Source organism: Salminus brasiliensis, chromosome 8 (genome assembly GCF_030463535.1).
Source record: "Salminus brasiliensis chromosome 8, fSalBra1.hap2, whole genome shotgun sequence".
NCBI classification, from domain to species: domain Eukaryota; kingdom Metazoa; phylum Chordata; class Actinopteri; order Characiformes; family Bryconidae; genus Salminus; species Salminus brasiliensis.
In genome coordinates, this window is record NC_132885.1 from 35,038,016 (window position 1) to 35,065,066 (window position 27,051).

The 27,051-nt window shown below is 38.9% G+C and overlaps 1 protein-coding gene across 4 annotated transcripts; it reads left to right on the plus strand.

Moving 5' to 3' along the window:
• Window positions 1-379: 379 nt before the first annotated feature.
• ranbp2 (RAN binding protein 2) lies at window positions 380-27,051 on the plus strand. Of its 4 annotated transcripts, none has more exons than XM_072686449.1 (29): window positions 380-590; window positions 1,540-1,607; window positions 1,698-1,809; window positions 2,013-2,165; window positions 3,280-3,510; window positions 5,066-5,208; window positions 5,384-5,579; window positions 6,334-6,634; window positions 6,933-7,111; window positions 8,373-8,554; window positions 8,686-8,809; window positions 9,514-9,675; window positions 9,774-9,911; window positions 10,082-10,213; window positions 10,302-10,511; window positions 10,592-10,675; window positions 10,804-10,945; window positions 11,363-11,457; window positions 11,580-15,789; window positions 16,724-16,801; window positions 19,798-19,977; window positions 20,461-20,532; window positions 20,739-20,935; window positions 22,900-23,044; window positions 23,205-23,297; window positions 23,447-23,595; window positions 24,425-24,698; window positions 25,325-25,659; window positions 25,932-27,051. In XM_072686449.1, the coding sequence occupies exons 1-29, from the start codon at window positions 519-521 to the stop codon at window positions 26,235-26,237; spliced, it is 8,763 nt and encodes a 2,920-aa protein (XP_072542550.1). In that variant the 5' UTR covers window positions 380-518; the 3' UTR covers window positions 26,238-27,051. The 4 variants fall into 4 exon arrangements, with proteins under 4 accessions (XP_072542550.1, XP_072542548.1, XP_072542547.1 ...); XM_072686447.1 differs by lacking the exon at window positions 16,724-16,801 and having other exon boundaries at window positions 11,580-12,531; window positions 12,715-15,789; XM_072686446.1 differs by lacking the exon at window positions 16,724-16,801.

A 27,051-nucleotide genomic window follows, 5' to 3' on the forward strand; every position in this document is an offset into this window, starting at 1 on the left:
ATCTGTACTCAGGATACTAAAATTTAATACCTGCATTAAATCCACGTTAGGTGTCCATGTTTGTAAAAAAAAGGCAACATTTAGAAGTTTCTTTATACATTTTATACACTTTTTATGTTTTCAAGAGTAATTCATTACAGAAAACGTTATTGTGGCTCGTTTCATCTGTTAATTAATTCATAATTTAACATAATTAAACCCAAAACATTTCCATGTTTTTCATTTAGCAATCCACTACTGATGGCGCACAAGCAACTTCCTCTATTGACAGCGAGTCTGGAGGCGAGTTTATTCTCAACCCCATAGGCAGAAACATGTGCAGGAACGCGTTTTTCAATTGCGTCATGCGGATGGGAGTCTCGCGATAAGGTTAGCGAGACAGGCCATACTTTTTCAGGCTTAGAGAAGAGCGCGTTTACGACGAATGTTCAAGCTCTAGCATGCTCAAGCATTTGTGGATTTAATACTGAATTGACATTGTCAGCCATTCTAGAGACAGAGGCAGCTTTTCCGCAGTCATGAGGCGAAGTAAAGCCGACGTCGAACGCTACATTTCTTCAGTGCAGAGCCTCTCTCCTTCTCAAACAGAGGTATGGCTACCGGTCGGAGAGTGCGTGGTTGGTGAAGCGTTAGCATCAGCTATGTTGGCTAACTTCGCTTGTGCTAGCTAGCACCATTGCAACACTATATCCCAAAGTTTCTAGCTAGCTAGCTAGCTAGCCGTCCAACGTTTTTACCGAATTTAACAGCATCAATTAGGCGTGTTCCCTCTTTTGTGCACTGTTAGTTATCTTAAGACTTTGGACCAATTTAGCTAGCTAGGTTGTGTTACGTTGCTGTTAGGACTTGGATTTCAGTTCAGACACGAAAGCATCAGCGCTAGTATAGTTAGAATAGCTAGCTAGCTAGCTAGCTAACAAGTGATGTCCAGTACGGATGCTGGGGTGATTCGTTCTGGATATCAAACGGCATTCAGACGTATTCCAGAGGTATTGATCAGTCGTGAGTGCACATTAAAGCTGATGAATTAGATCGTCTGGTTACTTTTGGACATGGTGTTGCTACCGTTCTGGCGTTAGCATTAAGTAAGGTAAGGGCTGTAACCGGTGTAAAAACAGTCGGTTAGATTGGTATTAGGTAGTGATAGCTACCTTAGTGATCAACAGCTGCTGGGCAAAGACATTTGTTACGTAAGATGTTTGCTGTGGGCGTATTTAGAGGGACACTGAGGTAATTCGTATGCACTTCACTATACCACACTGTTCCGCTGTGTTAGCTGACCAGTATAGCTAGCTAGCTACAAACGTTAGCGTTAGCTTTTTCCTTGTGAAAAACGCGGCAAACCAGTATCGAGCTAATGTTGGGAATTTGTTTATATATATATATATATATATCTCCCAATGCAGCCATCCATCAACTCCACACCAGCCAGGGCAAAATTTGGCAATTTATAAAAATGAGCAACAATTTAATGAGTTTCACATACGTGCCTGGTTTTATTATGCTTGTGTATTCACACTTTCTTTATTTTTTTTCCAGAAACCAGTGAAAGGATTTTTATTTGCTAAATTGTACTTTGAAGCCAAGGAGTTTGAACTTGCTAAAAGGTAGTGTTATTTTAAAGTTTGTTTTAAAACTATTTTTAAAACTCTTCGTGTGAAATGTAACCTTAATTGTATTCTCACTTTGCTCCGCAGACATGTATCTGCCTATTTAACAGTACAAGTTAGGGATCCCAAAGCGCACAGATTTCTTGGTCAGCTGTATGAAAGAGAAGGTGAAATTGAAAAAGCTGTGGGATGTTACAAGGTATGTAACAAGTAAATGTGTGTGTGTGTGTGTGCTAAATAAAACATGTATGGCTTTTCTGTGCAACTGTCACCTTATGCTTAGAACATTGTATGGTTTGTAATGATGATTTTATGATTTGTCCAATTAAAATGTAGTGACATTAAAAAATGTATTTTGTCAGGTTAATGAATTCCTTCCATTCATTGTTTCACCTGTAATAGCGTTCTGTGGATCTGAATCCAGCTCAGCGAGATTTGGTCCTAAAAGTGGCTGAGCTTCTGTGCAGTAAACCAGAACTGGACAGCAGGGCAGAATTCTGGGTGGAGAAGGCTGCCAAGCTCTTTCCTGGTCACCCTGCGGTCTTTGACCTCAGGGTTGGTGACTTCTTTTTTTTTTTTTTTTTTTTTTTTTTTTTTTTTTTTTAGTTATTATTATTTTATTTTATTTTATTTAAAGCTTGCTTTGGTCAGTACGCTACTGTAGTAGCTCCAAGGTGTATTTAACTTGCGTGCACAGTTTAATATTGTTTTGAAGAGTTAAATACAGATTGCTCAGATTGCAGTCAGCTTATCTAAATCAATTACGACTGTCAGCTTCTGTTACAGGGAAATGCAAAGAAGGGACATTCCAAACACTGGCATTTATAGGTTTTGGTACTTTTGCCATTTAAAATTGAAAAACTAATATTTATCACTTCAATATGTGATGATAATTTTAAGAGTACTATTGCTATTGCCAAGTATAGTCTCATTCGTGGGGGTATTGCGTGTCCCTAATTATTGCAAATACCCTCCTTTTTAATCATAAAAGGAATGCTTTGGCCTAAAAAAAAAGATCACTAAAGAAATGTTAGGGGCTGACTGATAACTGGCCAGGCCAGTAATTTAAGTAGGTGGTTCTGATTTTGGTAAGTTTGGGGAGTTTCCCTTGTTATTTATAGGTATTAAGTTTAGTTTTAGTTTGTTAAATGTTATTTATTCCAGTGTTATATGGCCTCTTGCCTTAATGCACAACGTTCTTAATTTAGTTGTTTATTAAATTTTTTATGTTGATGTTTAGTTTGTGAAGGAATTAAATTTAACATTTTCAGGCTTTAAACTTCTATTGACCTATACTCATACTCCTCCTGAAAGCCAGGTTTGCCACTACAGCAACAATACACAAAAAGGTGCTCAAATTGACCTGTTTACCTTTGTGCTTAAGCGGTAGTGTTTGAACTAATAAGCCAAAATCATGAAAGGAAGGAAATAACAGTTCTCTATAGAAACCCCTTTATACCTATCACACTCATCTTGTTCAGGTTGGTAGGAAAGGGTGCTTAATGACCAGGTTTCATGTTTCTGTCATAGTTGTAGGTTTGACTTCAATACATTTACATTTAAAACTGTATAAATATCACTGTTCTACTGTAATGTCATTAAGACCATTGTTAAAAATACTCCTTAAGAATGATCTGTACATACAACCTGTTCCACTGAACTTTTGTAGGAGAAATTGCTCAGTGCAAAGGGACAGCAAGGATGGAACCAACTGTATGATCTACTGCAGTCAGAACTACAACTGCGTCCTTCCGATGCCCATGTAAACAGCAAACTGGTGCAGCTCTACTACTCTGATGGACGCCTAGAGGATGCAGCCAGGCATTGTCTGTCTGTGGAAAAAGCTGGATTGTTGAGACACAGCCTATACTGGTACACCACCGTTGTCCGCACTATCCAGGTTTGTGAAATTGCTTTTTTGCTTGGTGCTTTGTAATGTGTTGTACTGTAAAAATCCTGGCTTATATGTTACTGGAGTAGCAGCACAGAATTTGGATTACCTGCAAAAGTTAACCCTCATAGCGTGTTGGAAGCAAAGTAAAGACTTAACTCTGCTAACCTGATGCACAATGAGAGTTTATTATTCAGCCCAGCACAATGAGAATCAGAAAACAGCAGAACTAGCAAACACAGACGACGATTGGTCCATCGCTATGTGTCTGGCGCCACAGAGCTTGGCCACGTGTTTGAAGTGACATCACTCTGGTGTGTCAATGGAGAGCAAAGGTTGTCTCCCTTGAGTCTCATACTCATTATGCACACTTTTGTCTTTGAGCTAAAATCTCTTATCTTTTCTTGATACCATAAACAATGTGATTATCCATGGGCACAGTATACATAGATTTACATTTTAAAGCATTTTTGCTCTGATCCAGAGGGTACTACCTAAGCATAGATGGTACTAAGATACTACTAAGCTTAGAGGTGTCAGGGGGCTTGAATTTTAACTCAATACCTTAATTTTCTTGTTTAAAAAAGCAGAAATCTACTTATTGACCATTTAATAAAGCATAAAGTATACAGTGATCTAAAGAGATCAGCAGAACCCCAATAAGAGTGTAATTTAGTAGACATAATCAATATTTATATTGGAGCTAGATCATTTGTTGTATGTAAAAACATTTTGTATGAGCTGCTGCTCACGCTAATCCTGGGGTGCTCCCTTTAAGCTCGCTTAGATTTGAATGTCTGTTTAAATATTCAACAAAGTGATGGTTAGTTTAAATATCTCAATAAAAAAAACTAAGAGTTTTTACAATGTAAAGATAATTTAAGAAGTAATAAGCAAATTGTTTTTAAATGTCAATAGCCTGCTATGCAGTGGGGTAAAAAATAAATCCCCACTAACTATAATTAAATTTAAGGCAGAAACAATTCTCACAAAATTGAAACATGCAAGTATGAGAAACTATATAGATAATCTTAATTTTAACAAAAACAAAACCTCTTTTTATTAAAAATAAAAGCAAAACAGCGGTTTCTGGTGTACATACACTTATTAGCCCAAGGAGGCCATTTGTGTCAGTATATGAGCAATCCTGGACAGAAGCCAAGTGTAGCTATTGATGACCCTGAAGAAAACTGTGTCCAAATGTTTGGACAGCCTTTCTAATAAATGCATTCAGCTAATGGAAGTAATTTGCTGACAAATGTTCAAATGCATACTTGGAGCATGTCCAGTCCTTGTATAAATGTATTGCCAATAGATTAGGGCTCTCTGGGGCAGATAATTATTAACCTATTTGCACCATGCCTAAAGCCAGGCATGGGCTAGAAGGGTGCAATACGTTTGGGATGAGGTGGAGTGGTGGTCATCCAGTATTCTGACCTTACTAACACTGTTGTTGCCATCTTAATTTAAATGCTTTTGTAGTTTTCAAAATAATGAATAAAATAATAAAATTGTGAACTGGTGTCTGTGGGTGAAACTAACCATTAAAATACATCTTTTACAGGAATACCTGTCTCACCCAAGTGTATCTTCTAATGAGAAAGTGTGTCGCAAATTTCAAACGCAGCTTTTGCTGGCTCATTGTAATCTTCTGAGGCTCACACTTTCAGAAAAGGGTTGCCAGGAAAGTGTGGCTGCACTTCAGATGTAAGCTGTTTGATATATATATATATATATATTTGTGTGTGATATGAAATGCAACTTTTGCAACATTTTATACCTATAGCCCTTTGTAGATAAGAACTGCTGTATCTGACCCCCAGCTCAAATGGTAACATTAACCTGTAGTGTATATGTATGCCTGTTATTTTTGTGATTCTAGTTTTGACCATGCTATGCATTGCTTAAAATCCACTGCCACAAATGTGCCGGATGAATTATCAGAGGTTTTCAAAGAAATGAGGGGCCATCTATATCTTTATTCTGGGACCCTCCTGCTGAAGATGGCCTGCGAAAAAGAACATCAGTGGAGAGCTGTTATTCATTTAGCAGCTTTTTGTTACCTTCTAGCATATCAGGTAATTCTTAATCCATGTTTTAATTTTTTCATTCAGAATGCATGGGCATCAGTTCCGACTTCCGCTAGACAAACCACAGCAAGAATTAACTTTTTAATTGTAATTTATTTTTTTTATGGTTGTACCTTAAAAAGCAAAAGCAAAAACACTCCACACAAAAAAGGAGATTGAGCAATTCAAATGGCAAGCCTGGCTGGAGCAGCCGAAAGCCAGATTTTTTTTTTTTGTGTGGGGTGTTTTTGCTATTTAGTAATGATTTTTAAGGGTAAATCTCAGATCTGAAATATAATCTGTCTAAAGGTTCAACATGACTGGGCTTTCCTGCATGATTTTGTGTTGAACCAATTGAGTATTGCATGAATGAGTAGGTTTGCTGGGCTCCCTAATATTGTGTATGTAAAATCTGATTTGCGTTTTCAACCCTAAATTCAGCCTAACCTCTCTGTGAAATTGCAAAAATAAACTGCTACTGACCAAGAAGGCTGATGCAAATAAATGCCTTTTTGTGTAATCACAAATGCAAGAAGTTTATTAACCTGCGCTTTAGATGCCCATGGCATCATATTCTTTTTAGAAAAAGGGCGAAATAGTTTTCTGTGCCACAGGACCTATTAGGTTGCACTGGCTCTTAATTTGTGGAGTGTCGCAAGTTAAATGTTTTATCCAGACTTGAATAGAAATGCCCACATATCCGGAACATTCATTATTTTATAGTAACTGTTTAATGGTTGTTTTAAATGGTTCTTTCTCCCAGGTTCCCAGACCAAAGATAAAGCCTGAGAAAGGTGACCAGGCCTCACAGAAACCTCTAGAGTCATTAGCTTGTTATCGTCAAAGCCAAGCAGGCCATATGTTGCTGAATCTGAACCAGGAGATGGCACACTTAGTAAAGGAGGTGGTGGAGGTATTTGGGAACAGGAGTGGGCAGGAAAGTCTGATGGAGATGCTGTTTGGGTCACAAAGCTCTGCTAGTTTTTCATTCATTGGAAGCGATGCCATCAGTGGAATCTCTGCACAGGCACCAGATTTACACGAACTTGCCAAGTGGGACAGTGGTAAGTTAAAAACAAGCATGTTTTGGCATTCTTTTCTTAATTGGCATCAAAGCTGCTTCATAATTTTGGTTATCGTTGCTGTCACTTTTTTTTTTTTGACCAATAGAAATGATCCAAAAATGATTCTTGGTGGGGTTTTTTTTTTTTCCATTAGGGGAGGCTTTAATTATTGGTGCAATAAAAACTGTGATGTATCCTGATTCTGTGTATAAGTAAACTGAGAAGTAGTAGTGTGTAGAACAGTAGAGCGCCCCCCCCCCTCTTGCATGTAATTGAACAATTTTGCTTGTGTTCTCAGGTTCTGTCTTGCACTATGGAGATTTGCAATACTTAACTTGGCTGGGCTTGCAGTGGTCAATGATGGCTGAGAAGCCAGCCCTGAAAGACTGGCTTAAGCAGCTCTTTCCTCGCCTCACTCTGGAGACCTTTAAACTAGACACCAACACCCCAGAGTCAATTTGTCTGCTTGACATTGAGGTAAAGTTTTGTTTAACATGACATGTAGAAATTATGGGTTTGTGAAACTTCATATACACTTGGAATTAAATGTTCGAACACCAAGATAAGTCATAGGTTCAAAAATAAATTGGGTTTAGTGGCACTGATTCTCAGATTTCCCATGGTTTTTGGTATTTCTTCAACATGGTAGCATGGTGCAAAAAGAACATGCTAATACACAAAATTCTCTTTTTGCCAAATGTGCAGTTGAAAACTAGGTTTATTAGCAAATTTACAAACTTTTAGCTGTTTGCAATAAAGAAATCAGACTAGTGGTTATAGTAGCTATATAGGTATTTGTGTTGAATAGGTATTGAATGTCACCAATTTTCTAAGTGTTTTCTAAATGTATTTCTAAAGTTTGTATTGATACAATTCTTCACTGTATGTCTAACAACCCATCCAATTGAACATTCTTACTGAAATGTATTTAATACTTTATACAAAGGCCTTCAAGATCGTCCTGGTAGATGGCAGCAGATTTTCATCAAGAATGTCTTAGTACATTTGTCTATTCATCCTTCAATTATATGAATGCTGAAAAACAGCCTAGCACAATGATGTTCCCACCTTCAAACTTCAATGTTTGTATGTTTGTGATATCCAGTGCCTTTTGACCTCCAAACATGGTGTGTACTATGGCATCCAAAGAGTTTAATTTTGATCTTATCTGACCAGACCATATTATTCCAGAATTTCATCATTTAGGCTTGTCTAGCCTAAATGTAACCAGTGCAATCAGTGTTTTGCAATGATAATGTTACAAAGGTCTTAAGAACTCACTCACTAGTTTTACCACCAGTGCACCTCTCCATGTGTTCAATATGTTTTCCCTGTCACTTCTCATGATAAAATACATAATTTATGGACATCTATGGTTTGATTTCTTTGCGTGTGTGGATTGGAAGGGTTGTTACTGACATCTGGTAAGAAACATGCTAGTAGCACCTTTAGAAATATGTTTACTTAGAAAATAGGTAATGTGTTCAATACCTAATCACCCACTGTATAACAGGTGCTTTTTTTTCAAATTCAACATTTTGCTTGTTTGTGCAAGGCAGTGGTCCCTCCTCGACCTTGACCTGCCAGCAAATGAGGGTTGAATCATTTTAAATTACCTATGCCGTCAAACTGTTTAAACTGTTATAATGTATGGGTATTCGTTAAGTCACACAGCAGATGTTCACTCACCATGTGCCGGTATGTGTTCAACACTTGACACATGATTTATTTATTTCAGGTCTTTTTATGTGGTGTGGTGTTCACAAGTTACACACAACTACAAGAGACTGCGAAAATTTCTGCTAACTCCCAATTGCATGAGCCAAGATGCTTGCCCTTGCAACTTATTAAGCTTTTGTCCTCGGACAGACAGAGAGAGTGGTGGGATGCCGTCTACAGCCTCATTCATAAAAAAGCAGGGTGAGTCCATTTTATATATTAAAAGAAAAGCAATTTTCAAAATGAAGATTATTATTATTTTTTTTTTTTTTTGGTTAACTTTGGAAACTTTTGCATTTTATAGTACGTCTGTTTTAATTTATCTTTTCCAGACCCAATATGTCTGCTAAACTGCGAATGATTGTCCAGCATGGCCTGAACACACTGCGAGCAAGAGAGAAACATGGCCTTCAGCCTGCACTGCTCATTCACTGGTCCAGACACCTCAGCATAGCGGTAATTTATTACTGTATGAGTCATTCTACAAAAGTGCTACTGTTTCCCGGTTGCAATATTAATGTTTGTCAGGTGGTTGTCGTCGTCATCAACATGACGTAACTGTAATCTTCCATAAACATTTGCCCACCATTTATAATGTAATTTTTTTTTTTTACCGGACACTGGGTAGTTCCCAAATAGAATTTTGTTTGTAATAAATACTGAACATTCAAATTGTGAAAGAGTTTTATCATTAAGACATAATAAAGATTAAAAGACTTTAAATACATATGGTGAGTGGTGGAGTTAAACAGATAAACAAAAAGTGGTTAGCCTGCATTACAAACACTAATGTTGTAACATCCTTGAGTTTTTTTCACTAACAGACATTTTAACCTGTACCTGTTCACATGGAAAACACAAGCACCCTACCATGATAAAATGCCACCGGTTGGTGAAGTTAATCCTAAAATGGCTTGGGTTCTCTGTCTTTTGTTAAATAAAGTGTAATAATAATGAACTTTCCTGTTTTGTTCTTGGCTGCTCTAAAATCACTGTTGCCACGTCCTCGTTGTAGTATCATTTACAGCAGCAGTACATTTATTTATGGATTAAACACGTTTTCACATCATATTGTCACCCAGCCTTGGGTGGTTTGGAAAATTCCTCAAATATTAGGATTTGTATATTAAATGCATAATTTGTCAATTGATTTATTAAAGGGTGATGGCGTGAACTCTTACTATGACCAGAAAGAGTATGTTGGCCGTAGTTGCCACTACTGGAATGTTGTGCTTCCCTTGTTGGAGAAAATTGAGAAGAGGCGCAGCATTGCTGAACCCCTTGATCCAATGTTCATGCATTTTAACAGTAAGGATATACAGGTATGGTGACATGCGAACAAATGAATTTGAGATCAGGTGTTGACCTTGATTCCAATTGACTAGATAATCTAATGTTTGTACCCTTCTGTTTATTTTAGGTTTCTGAAGTCAAAGGGTATGAAGAGGAGGCCATGATTGCTTTTGCCACTCTACTTGACATTGAGGGCAAAACTGACCAGGCCATCTTGAAGCTTGAGAAACTTGACTGCATCTCCTCCAACTGGCATCTTGCTCGGGTAATTGAGTTAATTATTTGATGCTTGGAATTTCTTGCTTAGTTTTTTTTTTCCCCTAAATGTTTTTTTTTTTTTTTTTAATTGCCAGTGTTCTATGCTCCTAGTCAGTTGTATTTACTGTCTGCTCATTGATTTGATTTGTCATTTTGTTTGATTTGAATGAATTGAAGATTTATCAGAGACTTTCTGAGGAGGCAGGAAATGGTGTTGAAGAAACTCAAGACCTGTGTATGAACTTTCTTCGGCAGTTCAAAAAATACTTATCAAAGATCTACCATGCCAGTACAGATGATCTGGAAAAGGTCTGTTGCTGAAATGCCTTTTCTAGTTTTTTTGTTGCTAAGCAAGGATCAAATCAAGTTAAAGTTTTTTTTTTGTGTTGTGTTTTAGCTGCCTGTGTCAATGGAGGAGATTGTGGATTTACTAAATGAGGTCAATAATCAGCTTGGAGAGAGTGGAGAGGCTTTAGACAGAGTTGATGGACTTCCAATGACCTCCAGCCCAAGATCGCTCTCAGATCCAGCTGTGGCTAGTTCTCACAAATTTTCCATGTCATCCCCTGCCAAGCCAAGTGTACTCTCTCCTTCCAAAAGACCAGTGGTATGACAGTTTTGTTTTTCTGTAAGAGTGTTTTTTATGTACTCAGGTAATACTTTATGGTTTTGTTTTCTTTTTTCCAGTTTTCTCCCAAGACACCCCCTCATTGGGTGGAGGATCAGAAGTCACTCTTGAAGATGCTCTGTGACCAAGTTGAGGCTTTAAAGGTCCGCTTTTAATCAGCAATGTAAAATATTTGAAATGTGAAAAGAACACTTTACCACAATGTCAAAAACTAAGACTTTGTTAGGCTTGGTTTTAGTTGAATTAATGTCTTTGAATTCTTGTTTTGCAGAATGAGGTTCATGACTTGAGGCACAATACATCAGAGGCAACAGAACCCCCATATAGTAGAGTGTATACTGGAAATTACTCAGGAGAAACCCTCCAGGAACCGTTTTCAGCATCACAGACATTCCATGGAGTGCCGCTAACTGGTCAGTCTAAAAGCCTGATAAGGCTTGGTCAGTTCTAAATACTTCTAATAAGTTTTTTAGTATACGCACTCACCTAGATGCAAGTCTGTCTTCTACAAAATAGTTTTGCGTATGTTTTAAAAACTCTTTAAAGAACTGTACGCACATGAGCAATACATTGACTGCCTGCCTTAAACCGCTGTTATTGATTTAACATTGTTCTCAGTGTTCACTTGGCCATTCATGTTAAACTGTCAGTCTGAAAAAGTTGCAAACATTAAACTGCTCAGGAGAGAGCTCTAATTAGCATTAGCTTTAACATTCTGCTTGTCACACAGTCTGGCTGACTGAAACCAGACTTGTTAAAGTTTAGACAATGGTGAAGTTGATTAACTGGAATTGAAAGAACACACTTTCTTCTTTTGCTTGGTTTTTCAGTTGCCACCACAGGTCCTTCAGTTTACTACAATCAGTCTCCTGCATATAACTCTCAGTATCTTCTTCGCCCTGCGGCTAGTGTGACCCCAACAAAGGTATGAATGTAATGCATTCATATGGCTTCAAACTAAATCTCTATAATTATAGTAATGTTCCAAGTGTGATAAAAAATAATTATAAAAGAAAGATGGTTTAGTACAGTATTTTTCTTTTACAGGCACCTGTCTATGCAGTGAATCGTCTCCCACAGCAACATATGTATGCCTACCAGCAACCAACACATACCCCTCCTCTTCCAACTGCATGCATATATCCACAAGATCAGGTCTTTGGTACCCCGCTTAGGTTTGAGTCACCTGCCACAACCTTACTCTCTCCTTACGGTGATGAATACTGCAGTCATAATGTTTCTCAATCTTCTACCAATCCAGCTTTGCCAGAACCTGGATACTTCACAAAACCCCCAGTCATGCCTGCCCAGTCTTATAAGAGCTGTGATGGCAAATCGTCAGACTTAAAGGTGAGCTTCAGCTCACAGATTCCTGTTGAAACTTCTAAAGTTCCCTCTTTTGTTACTGGGGCTGCACAGACAACTCCAGCACCAACTGCTTTTAAGTTCAACTCAAATTTCAAATCAAATGATGGAGACTTTACATTTTCATCGACACATGTGAAAAATAACAATGAAAGCCTTTTGGGGCTTCTGACTTCAGACATCCCACCCAGAGCTGAAGGACATTCAGCTCACAAGCTTCAGGCACATGACCAGCCACCCAGCCAAAGTGGGATCTTTACATTTGGTAGTAAAACCACTTCAGGATTTTCATTTGCTGATTGTTCCCAGGGCAAGAACATTGTCTTTGGAAAACCTGACCAAACATTAAACTTCGCAGATGTGACCAAACCAGAGTCTGGAACAGAAAACATTGAGGAAAATGATGAGAAATGTATGGAAAGTGATGGCAGCACCCATGTTGAAGAGGATGAGGATGGTCCTCATTTTGAGCCCATTGTGCCTCTACCTGACAAGGTTGATGTAAAAACGGGCGAGGAGGAGGAAGAGGAGATGTTCTGTAATAGAGCAAAATTGTTTCGTTTTGAGGCTGAAACAAAAGAATGGAAAGAGCGAGGAATTGGAAGCATCAAAATTCTGAAACACAAAACCTCAGGTAAATTTCGAGTGTTAATGAGGAGGGAGCAAGTTCTGAAAATTTGTGCAAATCATTATATCACTGCAGACATGGTTTTAAAACCAAATGCAGGATCTGATAAATCCTGGGTGTGGTATGCTATGGACTATGCTGATGAACTGCCTAAGACTGAACAACTGGCTATTCGCTTCAAAACCGCAGATGAGGCTGCTTTATTCAAACTAAAATTTGTGGAAGCGCAGAGAGCCATGCAGGAATGTCTGGAAATGAAAGATCAGCTGAAGGAAAATGACTCCAAGTCATCTTTGCAGGTATCAGGCAAAAAAATGGATCTGAAAAGTCAGTTTGCCAAAAAGGAAGGTGAATGGGACTGCAATGTCTGCTGTGTAAGGAACAGTCAGTCATCAAAGACATGTGTGGCTTGTAATAGTCCTAATCTTGGCGACCCAACAAAATCTGAAGATAAACTAGCAGAGGGATTTGGAAATGCCCCTGCTGATACTTTCTCTACAGCAGCCTTTACATTTGGAACTACTGCTAAGGATGCCAGCTCTGATACAGTTTTAAAGCGATTTGGGGCTCAGATACCATTTTCTTTTAAATTTGGGACACAAAAACCTTCACCATCCAGTCAGAATGAAAAAAAGCTTGGTCACTCAGAGAATTCTCTGTCCGAGCAGAGTCCAACTTCCTCTGTGCAAGTGGTAAGCAGTTCAAGTGTTCCATCAAATTTTTCATTTGGTCTTGATCGCTTTGCCAAAAAAGAGGGTCAATGGGATTGTGATGCCTGCTTAGTTCGGAATGAAGCCTCAGCCACAAAGTGCATTTCTTGCCAGACCCCATGTAGCAGTGAAAAAAATCAAGCACCCCTAAGTAGTTTGGCCATGTTTGGTAAAAAGGAAGGACAATGGGATTGTGACAGTTGTCTAGTAAGAAATGAGGGTACAGCTAGTCACTGTGTATCATGCCAGCAACCTAGTGCAAATGCAAAGGGCTCTTTGACTGTCCCAACACCACCTTGCTTGAGTGATAAACATACCCAACCTGCCCCAACGGTATTTAAAACGAGCTTTAATGCAAGCAGTACTTTTCAGTTTGGTCAGAGTAAGAAAGAAATCACACCAACAGCTTTTAAATTTGAGCCTTCTGCAGCTCAGGTTGAAACATCGAGCACTTCAAATTTCTCTTTTTCAATGCCAGTACCTTCCGGTGGATTTAAGTTTGGTCTCACGGAACCAGAATCAAAGTCGTCAGTTGATCAAGTACAGAGTTCATCTGCTGCTAGTTTTCTAAAAAATATTGCTGAACAGCACAAAGAAAGAGAAAATGAGGCAAGCCCATCCTCTTCTGTTCAGTCACTGGACGCAGCTAGTAATGATGACAATCCACTTCTAGCAGGCAAGTTTAATTCTTTTAGTTTTGCAGAATTGGCAAAGTCCTCACAAGGTGACTTTCAGTTTGGCAAAAATGATCCCAGTTTCAGAGGCTTTGAAGGCGCTGGTGCGCAGCTTTTTACTTCGTTTTCGCATGGCCAGAGGGCAGATATTTTTGATCAAGATGAGGAAGATATGTATAAAACTGAAGAGAATGATGATATTCAGTTTGAACCAGTGGTTAAAATGCCGGAGAAAGTTGAACTTGTCACAGGGGAAGAGAATGAGAATTGTCTCTACACAAACCGTGTTAAGCTCTTCAGATTTGATCCTGAAACTCAGCAGTGGAAAGAACGGGGGGTTGGGAACCTTAAACTTCTTAAAAATAGTACAAATGGTCGACTTAGAGTTCTTATGAGAAGAGAGCAGGTTTTGAAGGTGTGCGCTAATCACTGGATCACTACCACAATGAACTTAAAGCCCCTTTCTGGATCAGACCGAGCTTGGATGTGGCTAGCTAATGATTTTTCAGATGGAGATGCCAAGTTGGAACAATTGGCTGCCAAATTTAAAACCCCAGAACTTGCAGAAGAGTTCAAACAGAAGTTTGAGGAGTGTCAGCGATTCCTGTTGGACATTCCTTTGCAGACCCCTCACAAGCTTACAAATTCCAGCAGAACAGCACATCTAATACAGAAAGCTGAAGAAATGAAATCTGGTCTTATGGACCTAAAGTCATTCTTGACTTATGATGGGAATAAAGCCAAGGCAGAAGAAAACTGTTCTACAGTTACGAACAACACTTCTGAAGTCATGATCAAGCCACTCTCTGAGAGCGCTGGGTCTACCTTAGAATGGGACAATTATGATTTACAAAAAGACGTTCATGATGAAAGTGCAGACAACTCCATTTATGCCTCTCCAATGGCAAGCAGCCCATTGCAAAAACATTTGTTCCGTTTTGGAGAATCATCTGCTGGGTTTAGTTTCAGTTTCCAGCCTGTGCTTAGTCCTTCAAAATCCCCAGCTAAGCTAAACCAGAGCAGGACGTCTGTTGGCACAGATGATGAACAAGAAATGACTCAAGAAGAGGAGAGGGATGGCCAGTACTTTGAGCCAGTTGTGCCTTTGCCTGATCTTATTGAGATTTCAACTGGAGAAGAAAATGAACAGGTAGTTTTCAGTCACAGAGCAAAGTTATATCGCTATGATAAAGACCTTAGCCAGTGGAAGGAGAGAGGGATCGGAGACCTCAAAATTCTACAAGATTATGATACTAAACGCACAAGGCTTGTGATGAGACGGGACCAGGTCCTCAAACTGTGTGCAAACCACTGGATAACATCAGAGATGAAGCTTGATACAATGAAAGGAACTGAGAAGTCTTGGATCTGGAGTGCTTATGATTTTGCTGAAGGAGAAGGAAAAGTTGAGCAGTTAGCTGTGCGCTTCAAATTACAGGAAACTGCAAATGCCTTCAAAGATTTATTTGAGAAAGCCAAAGATGCTCAGGAAAAGGGAGTTTTCCTTCCATCTGTGTCTCCTAGAGAGGCTATGGCCTCAGAAGAGGCCATTTGTGGTAAAACTGCCATTGCAGTACTTGAGGAGACCACCAGAGAACGGACTGAACACTCTTATGAAAGTAGTAGTAATACTCCTAGTGGAAAAAATGCGGAAACCCACAGCCCACAAAGCATGTCTAAAACGGTGGTGTCCCCTCCAAAATTTGTTTTTGGCTCGGATTCTGTACAGAAAATATTTGGAAGCCCAGTGTCCTCTAAAGACATGTCTCTGGAACCTGCAGCAATGCCTGGGACTAAGGCATCAAGCATCACTTCTGACTCTCAAACCTATGGAAGCAGTCCAACATCAGTAATTTGTCCATTCAAAGTGCCAGAAAGAGGTAAGACCAATTTACTAGGTTTGCATTGATTTTTTTTTTATTGAATTTAATTATTCTCTATAAATGCCAAACATGATAGAAAAATGTTTGTTTACAAATAGACACCCAGAATGGGGTCTTTCTAACACGCAGCGGAGGTAAAGGACAGACTAGAGGGTTTCTTACAATAGAAATGTTTGTTGCCTTGCTTATGATTTGCGATCGACATTGCCTAGTGTATTAGCCTAAAATAGCTTGCTGTAGACTGATTTTGGATTTTTGCTGTTGGGAAATGTATGGCGCTGGAAACAATTTCTCTTAGGTTTGACCATGCATATATTTTGGATAACATACTGTATGAGATCACTATTGTTTTATTGTTATGAACACGTGCCCCCCCCATCCCCCCCCTTTTCATTTTCAAGTTTCATTTGGTAACCAGGTACACCTGGTCACTTCATCTGTCTCTCAGGATTATATCTGGTCAACGCAAAGCCACATTATGCGTAATGCACGTGGAAACGCTTTTAAAGCGCATTCGATTGCTCCAAAATTTGCACTTAAGCCACGTGTTCTAGCACTGTGAATGCATCCGTCTGTTCACGACTCCACAAGCAAAACTCATAGTACTACTGAAACACCAGTAATTGCTGTAATTTGCATATTCCGTCTCACACAAATGTAGGTTTTGATCTGACTAACCTGAGACTCATGTGACTTCCAAGTGTAAATGTGGCTAAAATCTAGTCACATGAAGCGACCAGCTGTACTGCACTGACCTTGCCAGTGTACAACATAATCTTGTTTACTGTATTTAGAGTGTTGATTGTATTAGTAGCAAAAGCAAGAGGCCATTTGATTAGATATCTCAAGGTACCCCCATTAGTAAAGCAAATTAATTTGGTGTAAGCTGTCCACATGTAGCACTTCTCACCAACCAACCATTGTTTTTTAGGATTGGATTTTAGGCTTTTTAAAGATAACCCTATGGCTTTTTGGACATGCACATCTGCCACCCAATTTGACACTCAAGGTATTTTGTCACTGCATGTCTGATTTGTGACATGTAGGAACCTGTGCTGTCACCAGATGCTGGCATATATTTATAGTGCAAGGAACCAATCTATTAGTGCAAAAAAAAAAAAAAAAAAACTGCATGCTTTTTAAGTCTAAAACTGTGACTAGCTAAGAATTACATTTATTTTAACAGATTAGCAATTTATAATTGTTGGATATTGATTGTAGATAAAGTAATCTGCTCCTAAACTGGTCAGTGTTTTATGTAGTAATTCTTAAAGCTGATAAACTTTTGATTTTAAAGCTCAGTGACTGCTTTTACATGCAGAATGACTTATTATAACGGGCCCCACATGATTTAACTATTGTAAATAAAAATACTGCTATACACTTAGCAAACCCTCTTTTCAGTCTGTTAAAATTGTGTGGTTCATTATTGACAATCTAAACCTGTTTTGTAGATAATTGAAATACTTGTAAACTTCCAGCCCACTTCAATCACATGCCTGCTGTCGTACAAAGGACTAAATAATTGTATATACCATTTTTATAAGTTTGAAAGGGCCTTGCTGCACTGGTATTTGACCCACTGTTTACCTTATTCTAGTTAAGAGTTGGCTTTTTTATTTAAGCTTTAACATTTCTTGTTTGGGGGTTTTAAGACTACTTGGCAAATAACTGATTAGTTGCATGAGCAATTTTTGCATGCATATTTGTCTGGTTGAAATATCAGAGGTGGTATGTTTTAACACGTCAGCAGATGTAAAAATGGTAACACTTGCTTGACATTACAAGATATTAGATTAGCCCTTTAGTGCAATATAAATGGTAAGTGAAAATGCAGAGATTCCAAAACATTTTGAATCCTAAAATCAAAATGATGCGTGTACTTGCAGAAAACTGAATTTATGCTAACAATGGAGATGCACAAGTGAACTGTTAAATACTTAGTAGTTAGTATAACTACAAACATGCTGAGATTAGCCTACAACACAGGTGCCCTATACAGACAAAAGTATTAATACTTGCTCATTCTTGTTTTATTTAAAATAAAGGGTATTAAGGTTATTCTGCCCAGGCATTAGGCATGGTGCTAAGGGATTCATGTTTATCTGCTCCAGGGAGTCATTCTATTGGCAACACTTTTCTACAGGGACAAGACGAGCTGACCTAGTGTCAGCAATAGGTGAAAAAGTAGCTGAATTCATTAATTAAAAGAAGTGTCTGCAAATATGTGGACATGTAGTGTATCTTTTTAATTTAGTTGTGAGTCATACTTTTTCTTCGCGTTAATGTTAACATTAATTTATTAGTTTGTCTTTTTTACAAAGTTCTCCTACTTAGAAAGATAAGGTCTGTAATTTATCATAGGTACACTTCAACTATGAGAGTCAAAATGAGAAACAAGAAATTTTTAAAGAATCTATTTGTAAGTTATGGTGGAAAACAAGTATTTGATCATCCACAAACAAGCAAGATTTTTTACACAGACCTGTAACTTTTTTTAAGAAGCTCTCTTGTCCTCCACTTGTTACCTGTATTAATGGCACATGTATGACCTCGTTTTCTGTATAAAAGACACCTGTCCACAGCCTCAAAGTCAGACTCCAAACTTAACCATGGCCAAGACCAAAGAGCTGTCGAAGGACACCAGGAAAAAAAAATTGTAGACCTGCACCATGCTGGGAAGAGTGAATCTACAATAGGCAAGCAGGTTGGTGTGAATAAATCAACTGTGGGAGCAATTGTAAGAAAATGGAAGACCTACAAGACCATTGATAATCTCCCTCAATCTGTGGCCCCACGCAAGATCTCATCCTGTGGGGTCAAAATGATTGAGAACGGTGAACAAAAATCCCAGAACTACACGGAGGGACCTGATGAATGAACTGCAGAGAGCTGGGACCAAAGTAACAAAAGCTATCATCAGTAAAACACTATGGCGAGAGGGACTCAAATCCTGCACTGCCAGGCGTGTCCCCCTGCTTAAGCCAGTGCATGTCCAGGCCCGTCTGAAGTTTGCCAGAGAGCATATGGATGATCCAGAAGAGGATTATATAGATATTAGGAGACTATCATGTGGTCAGATGAAACCAAAATAGAACTTTTTGGTAAAAACTCAACTTGTCATGTTTGGAGAAAAAAGAAGAATGCTGAGTTCCAAGAACACAATACCTACTGTGAAGCATGAGGGTGGGAACCTTATGCTTTGGGGCGGATGAATGAACAGGGCCATGTATCGTGAGATTTTTAAGCCAAAACCTCCTTCAATCAGTGAGAGCATTGAAGCATTGAACGTGGCTGGGTCTTCCAGCATGACGTTGATCCCAAACACACCGCTCGGGCAACGACAGAGTGGCTCTGCAAAAAGCATTTCGTGGTCCTGGAGTGGCCTAGCCATAGAAACCCATGAACCCATAGAAAATTTGTGGAGGGAGTTGAACGTCTGTGTTGCTCAGCGACAGCCCCAAAACATCACTGCTCTAGAGGAGATTTGCATGGAGGAATTGGCCAAAATACCAGCTACAGTGTGTCCAAACCTGGTGAAGACTTACAGGAAATGTTTGTCCTGTTATTGCCAACAAAGGTTATGTTAAAGTATTGAGTTGAACTTTTGTTCTTGACCAAAGACTTATTTTCCACCATAATTTACAAATACAAATTCTTTAAAAAAAAAAAAAAAAAAAAAAGGTGATTTCCTGGAATTTATTTTTCTCATTTTTGTCTCATATAGTTGAAGTGTACCTATGATAAATTACAGACCTTTCTCATCTTTCTAAGAATGAGAACTTGCACAATCAGTGGCTGACAATACTTTTTTGCCCCACTGTAACTGACTGCACATAGGAATAAAAAACATGTCTTCAGTATGGTAATTGTCAAGGAAAGTGATACTTTTAAATTAATGGTTTGAACATTCTTGTCTAATAATGAATGATTCTAACCTAAATATTTACTTATGTAGCCTTTGTTTATATCAATCCCAAGGTTTAATTTGTTTCTCCTGCCCAGTTCCTTCTCAGAGTGAGCCAGATATAAGAGATGTTGAAGACCAGAGTGACTCCGACATTGAAATTGTGTTTGAACGACAGCCAACTAAAGAGCAAGCTGAACTAGCCCGAAAGTTAATGCTGCCCCCTGCATTCTTTCTTTACAAAAGTGAGCCAGGATATGTGAGTGATGGAACTGATGGTAAGATTTTGCTAACAATTTCCATTGCTATGTTCTTACTACTTCTATTTGCTTCATGTAGTCATGTACTTGAGTACAGAAAATGCATATTTCCCAATGTGTAATGACATTTGGGTTGCCAACACTTGTATCCTTACAGGCTTACCACATATTTTGGAAAGCCTGACAATTATGGAAATTTAGAATCTAGTTTTCTAGTAAATTGATTTTTCTCAAAATACATTACTTTGACTGCTGATACCCTATCTGTAAGTTTGCAATGCTGCTGCTGCTTTCTTCTGAGGACAAATTAACATTCCCTTTTGCATTTTGTCAACGTTATGTTAAACATCCACATCGGGATAATGTCACTAGCAAAACACACTTGGTGACGGTTATTGGCTTTCTAATAACTACCACCATGAGTCATGGTTTGTGTGTATATAATACATTTGTACTTCCTACAATGCAAATTCATCAAACAATTAATTGTGCTTCATGCAGATGAAGACTATGAAACTGCAGTAAGGAATCTGGACGGAAAGTTGTATTGCGATTTGCCTACACATTTCCACGGTAAGTTGAATTATTTCAGTGTGAATCCATGCAACATAAGTGTACTGTAGCTTTTTTTGTTGGTTTATTAAATTGCCGTATGAAAACGCCAGCTGCATCATCCCAATTTCATCCCTAACCCTAATTGTTCATGAATGCTTAGTGTAATCTTATTTTATGTATTTATTTTCAATTCAATTAAAAAAAAAAAAATAACTGTTGCACAGCTCAGGCTAGTGGATATGCAAAGGACCCTGACTGTGTACTTGTCTGGGAGAAGAAACCAACAGTGGAAGAGGAGAGAAAAGCCAAGAGCCTTCAGCTCCCTCCCACCTTCTTCTGTGGTGCAGGTAGTGATACAGATACTGAGCCTGACAGGCCAGAGGACTTTGGAACAGAGCTTCGGAAGGTACAACAAGCTCAGGTGAATGGACACACACACACACACACACACGGGCTCTTTTGCCTCTATGCCACACTGCATTGATTCAGTAATCCATGGTAATAATTTTCTGGTACTGCTGAGAAATTATTGAATCCCAGATTAATTTGATGGTGGCATTTTATTCTTCTTTTAACAATACTATATATATATATATATATATATATATATATATATATATATATATATATATATATATATATATATATATATACACACACACACAACAAAATCACACACAAATCAAAGGAAATCAAATGTATTAATCAATGGAGGCCTGGATTTGGAGTCACACACAAAAGTAAAGTGGAAAACCGCACTACAAGCAGATCCAACTATGATGTAATGTCCTTAAAACAAGTCAAAGTGTGTGTGTGTGTGTGTGGGGTGCCTCCACGTGCCTCCACGTGCCTCCACGTGCCTATATGACCTCCCTACAACGCCTGGGCATGCTCCTGATGAGGATCTCCTTCCAGACCTCCCAGTAAAGCATTCGCCAACTCCTGGACAGTCTGTGGCGCAACGTGACGTTGGTGGATGGAGCGAGACATGTTGTCCCAGATGTGCTCAATCTGATTCAGGTCCGGGGAACGGGCCGGCCAGGAACTGCTGACACACTTCAGCCACATGAGGTCTATTATTGTCCTGCATTAGGAGGAACCCAGGGCCAACCGCACCAGCATATGATCTCACAAGGGGTCTGAGGATCTCATCTCTGTACCTAATGGCAGTCAGGTTACCTCTGGCGAGCACATGGAGGGCTTTGCGGCCCTCCAAAGAAATGCCACCCCACACCATTACTGACCCACTGCCAAACCGGTCATGCTGAAGGATGTTGCAGGCAGCAGATCGCTCTCCACGGCGTCTCCAGACTCTGTCACGTCTGTGACATGTGCTCAGTGTGAACCTGCTTTCATCTGTAAAGAGCACAGGGCGCCAGTAGCGAATTTGCCAATCCCTGTGTTCTCTGCCAAATGCGAAGCGTCCTGCAAGGTGTTGGGCTGCGAGTACAACCCCATTGTGGACGTCGGGCCCTCATACCATCCTTGTGGAGTTGGTTTCTAACCATTTGCGCAGACACATGCACATTTGTGGCCTGCTGGAGGTTATTTTGTAGGGCTCTGGCAGTGCTCCTCCTGTTCGTCCTCGCACAAAGGCGGAGGTAGCCGTTCTGCTGCTGGGTTGTTGCCCTCCTACAGCCTCCTCCACATCTCCTGGTGTCCTGACACACAGCTAACTTTCTTGCCACAGCTCGCATTGATGTGCCATCCTGGATGAGCTGCACTACCTGAGTCATGTGTGGTTTGTAGAGTCCGTCTCATGCTACCACAAGTGTGAAAGCACAAGCAGCATTCAAAAGTAATCAAAACATCAGCCAGAAAGCATAGGTACTGAGAAGTGGTCTGTGGTCCCCACCTGCAGAACCACTCCTTTGAGTGTCTTGCTAATTGCCAATAATTTCCAGCTGTTGTCTATTTCATTTGCACAACAGCATGTGAAATTGATTGTCAATCAGCGTTGCTTCTTGGACAGTTTGATTTATTTGGAGTTCTATTGTGTTCAAGTGTTCCCTTTATTTTTTTGAGGTGTGTGTATGTATGTATGTATGTATGTATGTGTGTGTGTATGTGTATATGTGTGTGTATGTATGTATGTATGTATGTATATATATATATATATATATATATATATATATATATATATATATATATATATATATATATATATATATATATAAATAAATAAATTGATTTTAAATGAATATTCTTATTTTGAAGTGCTTAGTTACACTCAATTACACCTAATTATAATAACTGTTATGTAACTGTCAGGCCACCTGGCAGTAAACAACCAGAAAGCTCAGTAAGCAATGTTTGTGTTTCAGGGTCAAATAAACAGCATAAAGATCAGCAAAGAAAGCTCAGTAAGCAATGTTTGTGTTTCAGGGTCAAATAAACAGCATAAAGATCAGCAAAGAAACCACCAAGGCTTCCCCAGACAATACTGCCACAGCAGATAATGGCTGCCCCATTGACCTCTCTACAAAGATCCATGTAGCTGAAACACTAAATGTCTCAAATATCACCAAAGGTAAAAGCATATAATGTTTGATTTATGTAAAAATGTTACATATTGACCAGTCATACTGTGCATAATTGTCAACATGATAGTGATCAACTGTAATTGTTTTCTATTGGTGGTGCTGAATAGCAATTAATGGCTAATCTTTGCCCCCACCCCCAACACACAGATACCACCCCTGGTTTTACTTTTAGCTCTGTAAGTGGATTTTCGTTTGCAGACCTGGCAAAGAATTCAAGTGAATTTGCTTTTGGAAAACAAGGTTGGCATTTATTAGTTATGTGGTTTTCATAGACATGCTTATTTAAAGCAACTGCTTAAAGTAAATGTGCTTTGTTAGTTCTTGGCATGCACTGACCATTGTTATGAGCAATGCAGGTTTTTTTTTTTTTTTTCTCCTCCCTCCTGTAGATTCAAACTTTTCTTGGGCAAATGCTGGGGCTGCAGTCTTCGGCAGTGCTAAAGCACCCCAAAACGACAACAGTGATGAGGAGGGAAGTGATGATGAGGCTTCCAACAATGCAGACATCCATTTTGAACCTATTGTTTTCCTACCAAAGGTATTTGGTTACCATTTGTTTTGTGAAATTTAGAATCAAAGGGAGGATCGTCAAATAACTCCACACCAGAGGTTCCGTATAAAAACGTCCCTTTATTTCATAATCAACACAAACAAACAAACCGAAAGCATACTTGGCAGAACGCTTTCAGTTTCACAATGACTTGCCGTTACTCACCACTCACTGGATCGGGAGAACCTGTCGGTCCTGGTAGGTGACAGACGTCTCCGTAAACCACCGAGCTGGATCTGCAGTTCCATTCAGCTGACTCTTCAGAAAAGGGGGAAACCTGTCTTTTATATCTTTAACAAAACTAAGAACTAAGCCACCAGGCACAGTCTTCCTTTGACTCTTAATTCCAGTGATTAATAACAGCACCCTTATGAAAAACAAGTTATACAATTGATTATATAAATGTTAGTTTACAGTATTACATAACCCGTGAACTAAAACTGCTGTGTAGACCCGTTTTAACATATTGCCAATACATTGTGACCAGCATGACTTTAATATAAGGTGAACAAGTTATATCCTTATATTCGGATATGTAGACCAAATTAGCATGGTTTTGCAGTGCACCTGCACCACTTTACAATGTCTTTCATAGTACAAACACCCTTGTAGCCTATCCAGAGGAGTAGGCCTCTTTCCAGAGGTTACATCCCATAACCAAACAGTGAGTTGCTCATGTGATAAAATATGTAATAATTGGATTGAGTGCGTCCTAAGGCGGCACCTGGGCGTTCGCAAAGCGGAATTCATTCTTATTACACCATTGATGCCATTAGCGTCATTGCTCTGGAAGTCACTGTATTTACACTCTCCCCAGGTTGAAGTGAAGTCTGGTGAAGAAGATGAAGAAATTTTTTTTAAAGAGAGGACAAAGCTTTACAGATGGGACCGTGATTTGAACCAGTGGAAAGAGCGTGGTGTTGGTGACTTGAAGATCCTCTTCCATCCAGTTAAAAAGTGCTACCGTGTGCTTATGAGGCGTGAGCAGGTCTTGAAGGTGTGTGCCAACCACACAATTGCAGTGGCCATGGAACTGAAACCGATGAACACCTCTGCCAATGCACTTGTTTGGACAGCTAACGATTATGCAGGTAGACCATTAAAAAAAAAAAAAAGTAACATGAAACATGTATTTGTATTCATAATATAGAAACATTTTGCATATTTCAACAATGTTGGTAGATAATGCAGTATACTTTACATTCATATTTAGACACATAGCAGGGTCCACCCGTTTGCATGGTTAACCAAAGGAGATTTGACTAAAGTAGTTTGGTGTCTGAAATTTAAGTCACTAAATGGAGCCGGTCTGTAATGTTGCTGACATGTAGTCCAAAAAAGACAGTTTTATTTGTTATATGCAGAACTGAGTTTGAGATCAAAAGAGGAATGAGATTTCAGTTTTGTTTTGATACTCACATCTACATGTACCTAACCACTTCGAACTTCTATAACCCATTTTAGGTAAGAAAGTATAGCAAGTAGTTGTAACATAATTAACACCATAATATTTGGTTGCATAGCCCATATCACTTGCAGTACCTGCATTTAGCCAGCGACCCACTGGTGAGGATTTATACACTAAAACAAATGGATTTCTAGAAGTCTTGTTTGTTTCTTTCAACAATGAAGCATTATCCTTCATGATTTACTGTCAATATACCTTTTAAATTTGGGCTTTAAATTCTATTTTGATTTTTTTTTTTCTGCCAAACAGAAGGGGATGCAAAGGTGGAACAGCTTGCTGCCAAATTCAAAAGCCCAGAACTTGCTGAGTCCTTCAAGAAAGCCTTCATAGAATGTCAAGTTCGCATGAGTCAAGCAGATGTCTCACAGTCTTCCAGAATTACAGAACTTTCTAGACCAAACAACCCCTTGGTCTTTTTCACTGTTGCTGCTGATGGTGATGTTCTTGGCAAGATCACTATTGAACTTTTCTCTCACATTGTTCCTAAAACTGCAGAAAACTTCAGAGCTTTATGCACTGGAGAGAAAGGCTTTGGTTACAGTGAATCAGTTTTTCACAGAATAATCCCTGACTTCATGTGTCAGGTAAGTTTAATTTTCTTTTCCCTCCTATTTTTTTCAGCATTACATTCCTGGAAATGTACTAAGTAACCTTAGCACATGTGACTTCACAGTTTATATAGCAAGAAATACATATTCAAAATAATTGTATTTTGTAAATACTACTGAGACTGAGTTTGCTGTTTGTATACATTAACATCCACACCAGGTACACATCATATCTTATGATACCGACACACTAAACCAAGGGTAAAACCTTTTTGTTTGTGATGGATGTTCTTGTCTTCGTGTCTTAGGGTGGAGACATTACCAACCAGGACGGCACTGGTGGAAAGTCCATCTATGGGGGCAAGTTTGAGGACGAGAACTTTGATGTAAGGCACACTGGACCAGGCCTACTGTCCATGGCCAATCGCGGCAGAGACACAAACAACTCCCAGTTTTTCATCACCCTCAAAAAAGCAGAGCACTTAGACTTCAAGCATGTTGCTTTTGGTTTTGTCAGAGAAGGCATGGATGTTGTGAAGCAGATGGGTGAGCTAGGTTCTAAAAGTGGTAAACCAAGTAAAGTTATAAAAATCATAGATTGTGGACAGGTATAAATCTTTTCCCGGCTCATACCTTGGGTACACTTTTAAAGTCCTTTTTCATATTGTTTCCTTTTCCTCTTCATATTGGGCATGTGCCAGAGGTGTGCACAGTATACTAATTCTAAAATAATTCCACCCTACAATTTGCTGTGCATTTTTGTTTGAGAGGTCACTTGAGATTTGCTCAGAACTCAAGAGGAATGCTGTAAAACTTGGACAGAAGTGACTGCTGCTTACTGCAATGAATCGCTTGTTAAATTATTAAAATCTAAAAATTAGCAAAGGTTGAAGTCACTTATGTTCACTGTTACCACTGCACATAATTAAGCAGTTTTGTTGATGGTTGCCTTTTTCCTGAGCAGGGCATTTCTCAAATTCCCATGTTTATATATCAGGTTTTCTTTCTGCATGGATTCTAAAATACATCAAGCCTATGTACAGGCAAACGTTTGGATTAATAAAGGCTTTTTTCTTAATTGTCCAAAATTGTTTTTGGCTTGCTTGTCCTAAAACAGTGATATTTCTCTGAACAGTTCGTAGTACATTTCCAAGGAGTTTCTAGGCTGTGTAATGTGAACTCTTTGGACATGATGGTTTGTTCATTTAAATTTGGCTTAGCACTTGGCAGCTTAACACCTGGATAAAGCACTAAGGAATTTAGATCGTCTTGATAGTACTTGTTTGTGTGATTTTACTGTACAGAGTTCAGGTAACTGTGTGGTTTGTTTTTTTTTTGTTTGTTTGTTTTGTGTTTTACACCGCATTTAAACTATTTTCAATTCTACCTTTTCCTTCCCTATTTGCCAAATAAAATGTAAACATTTAA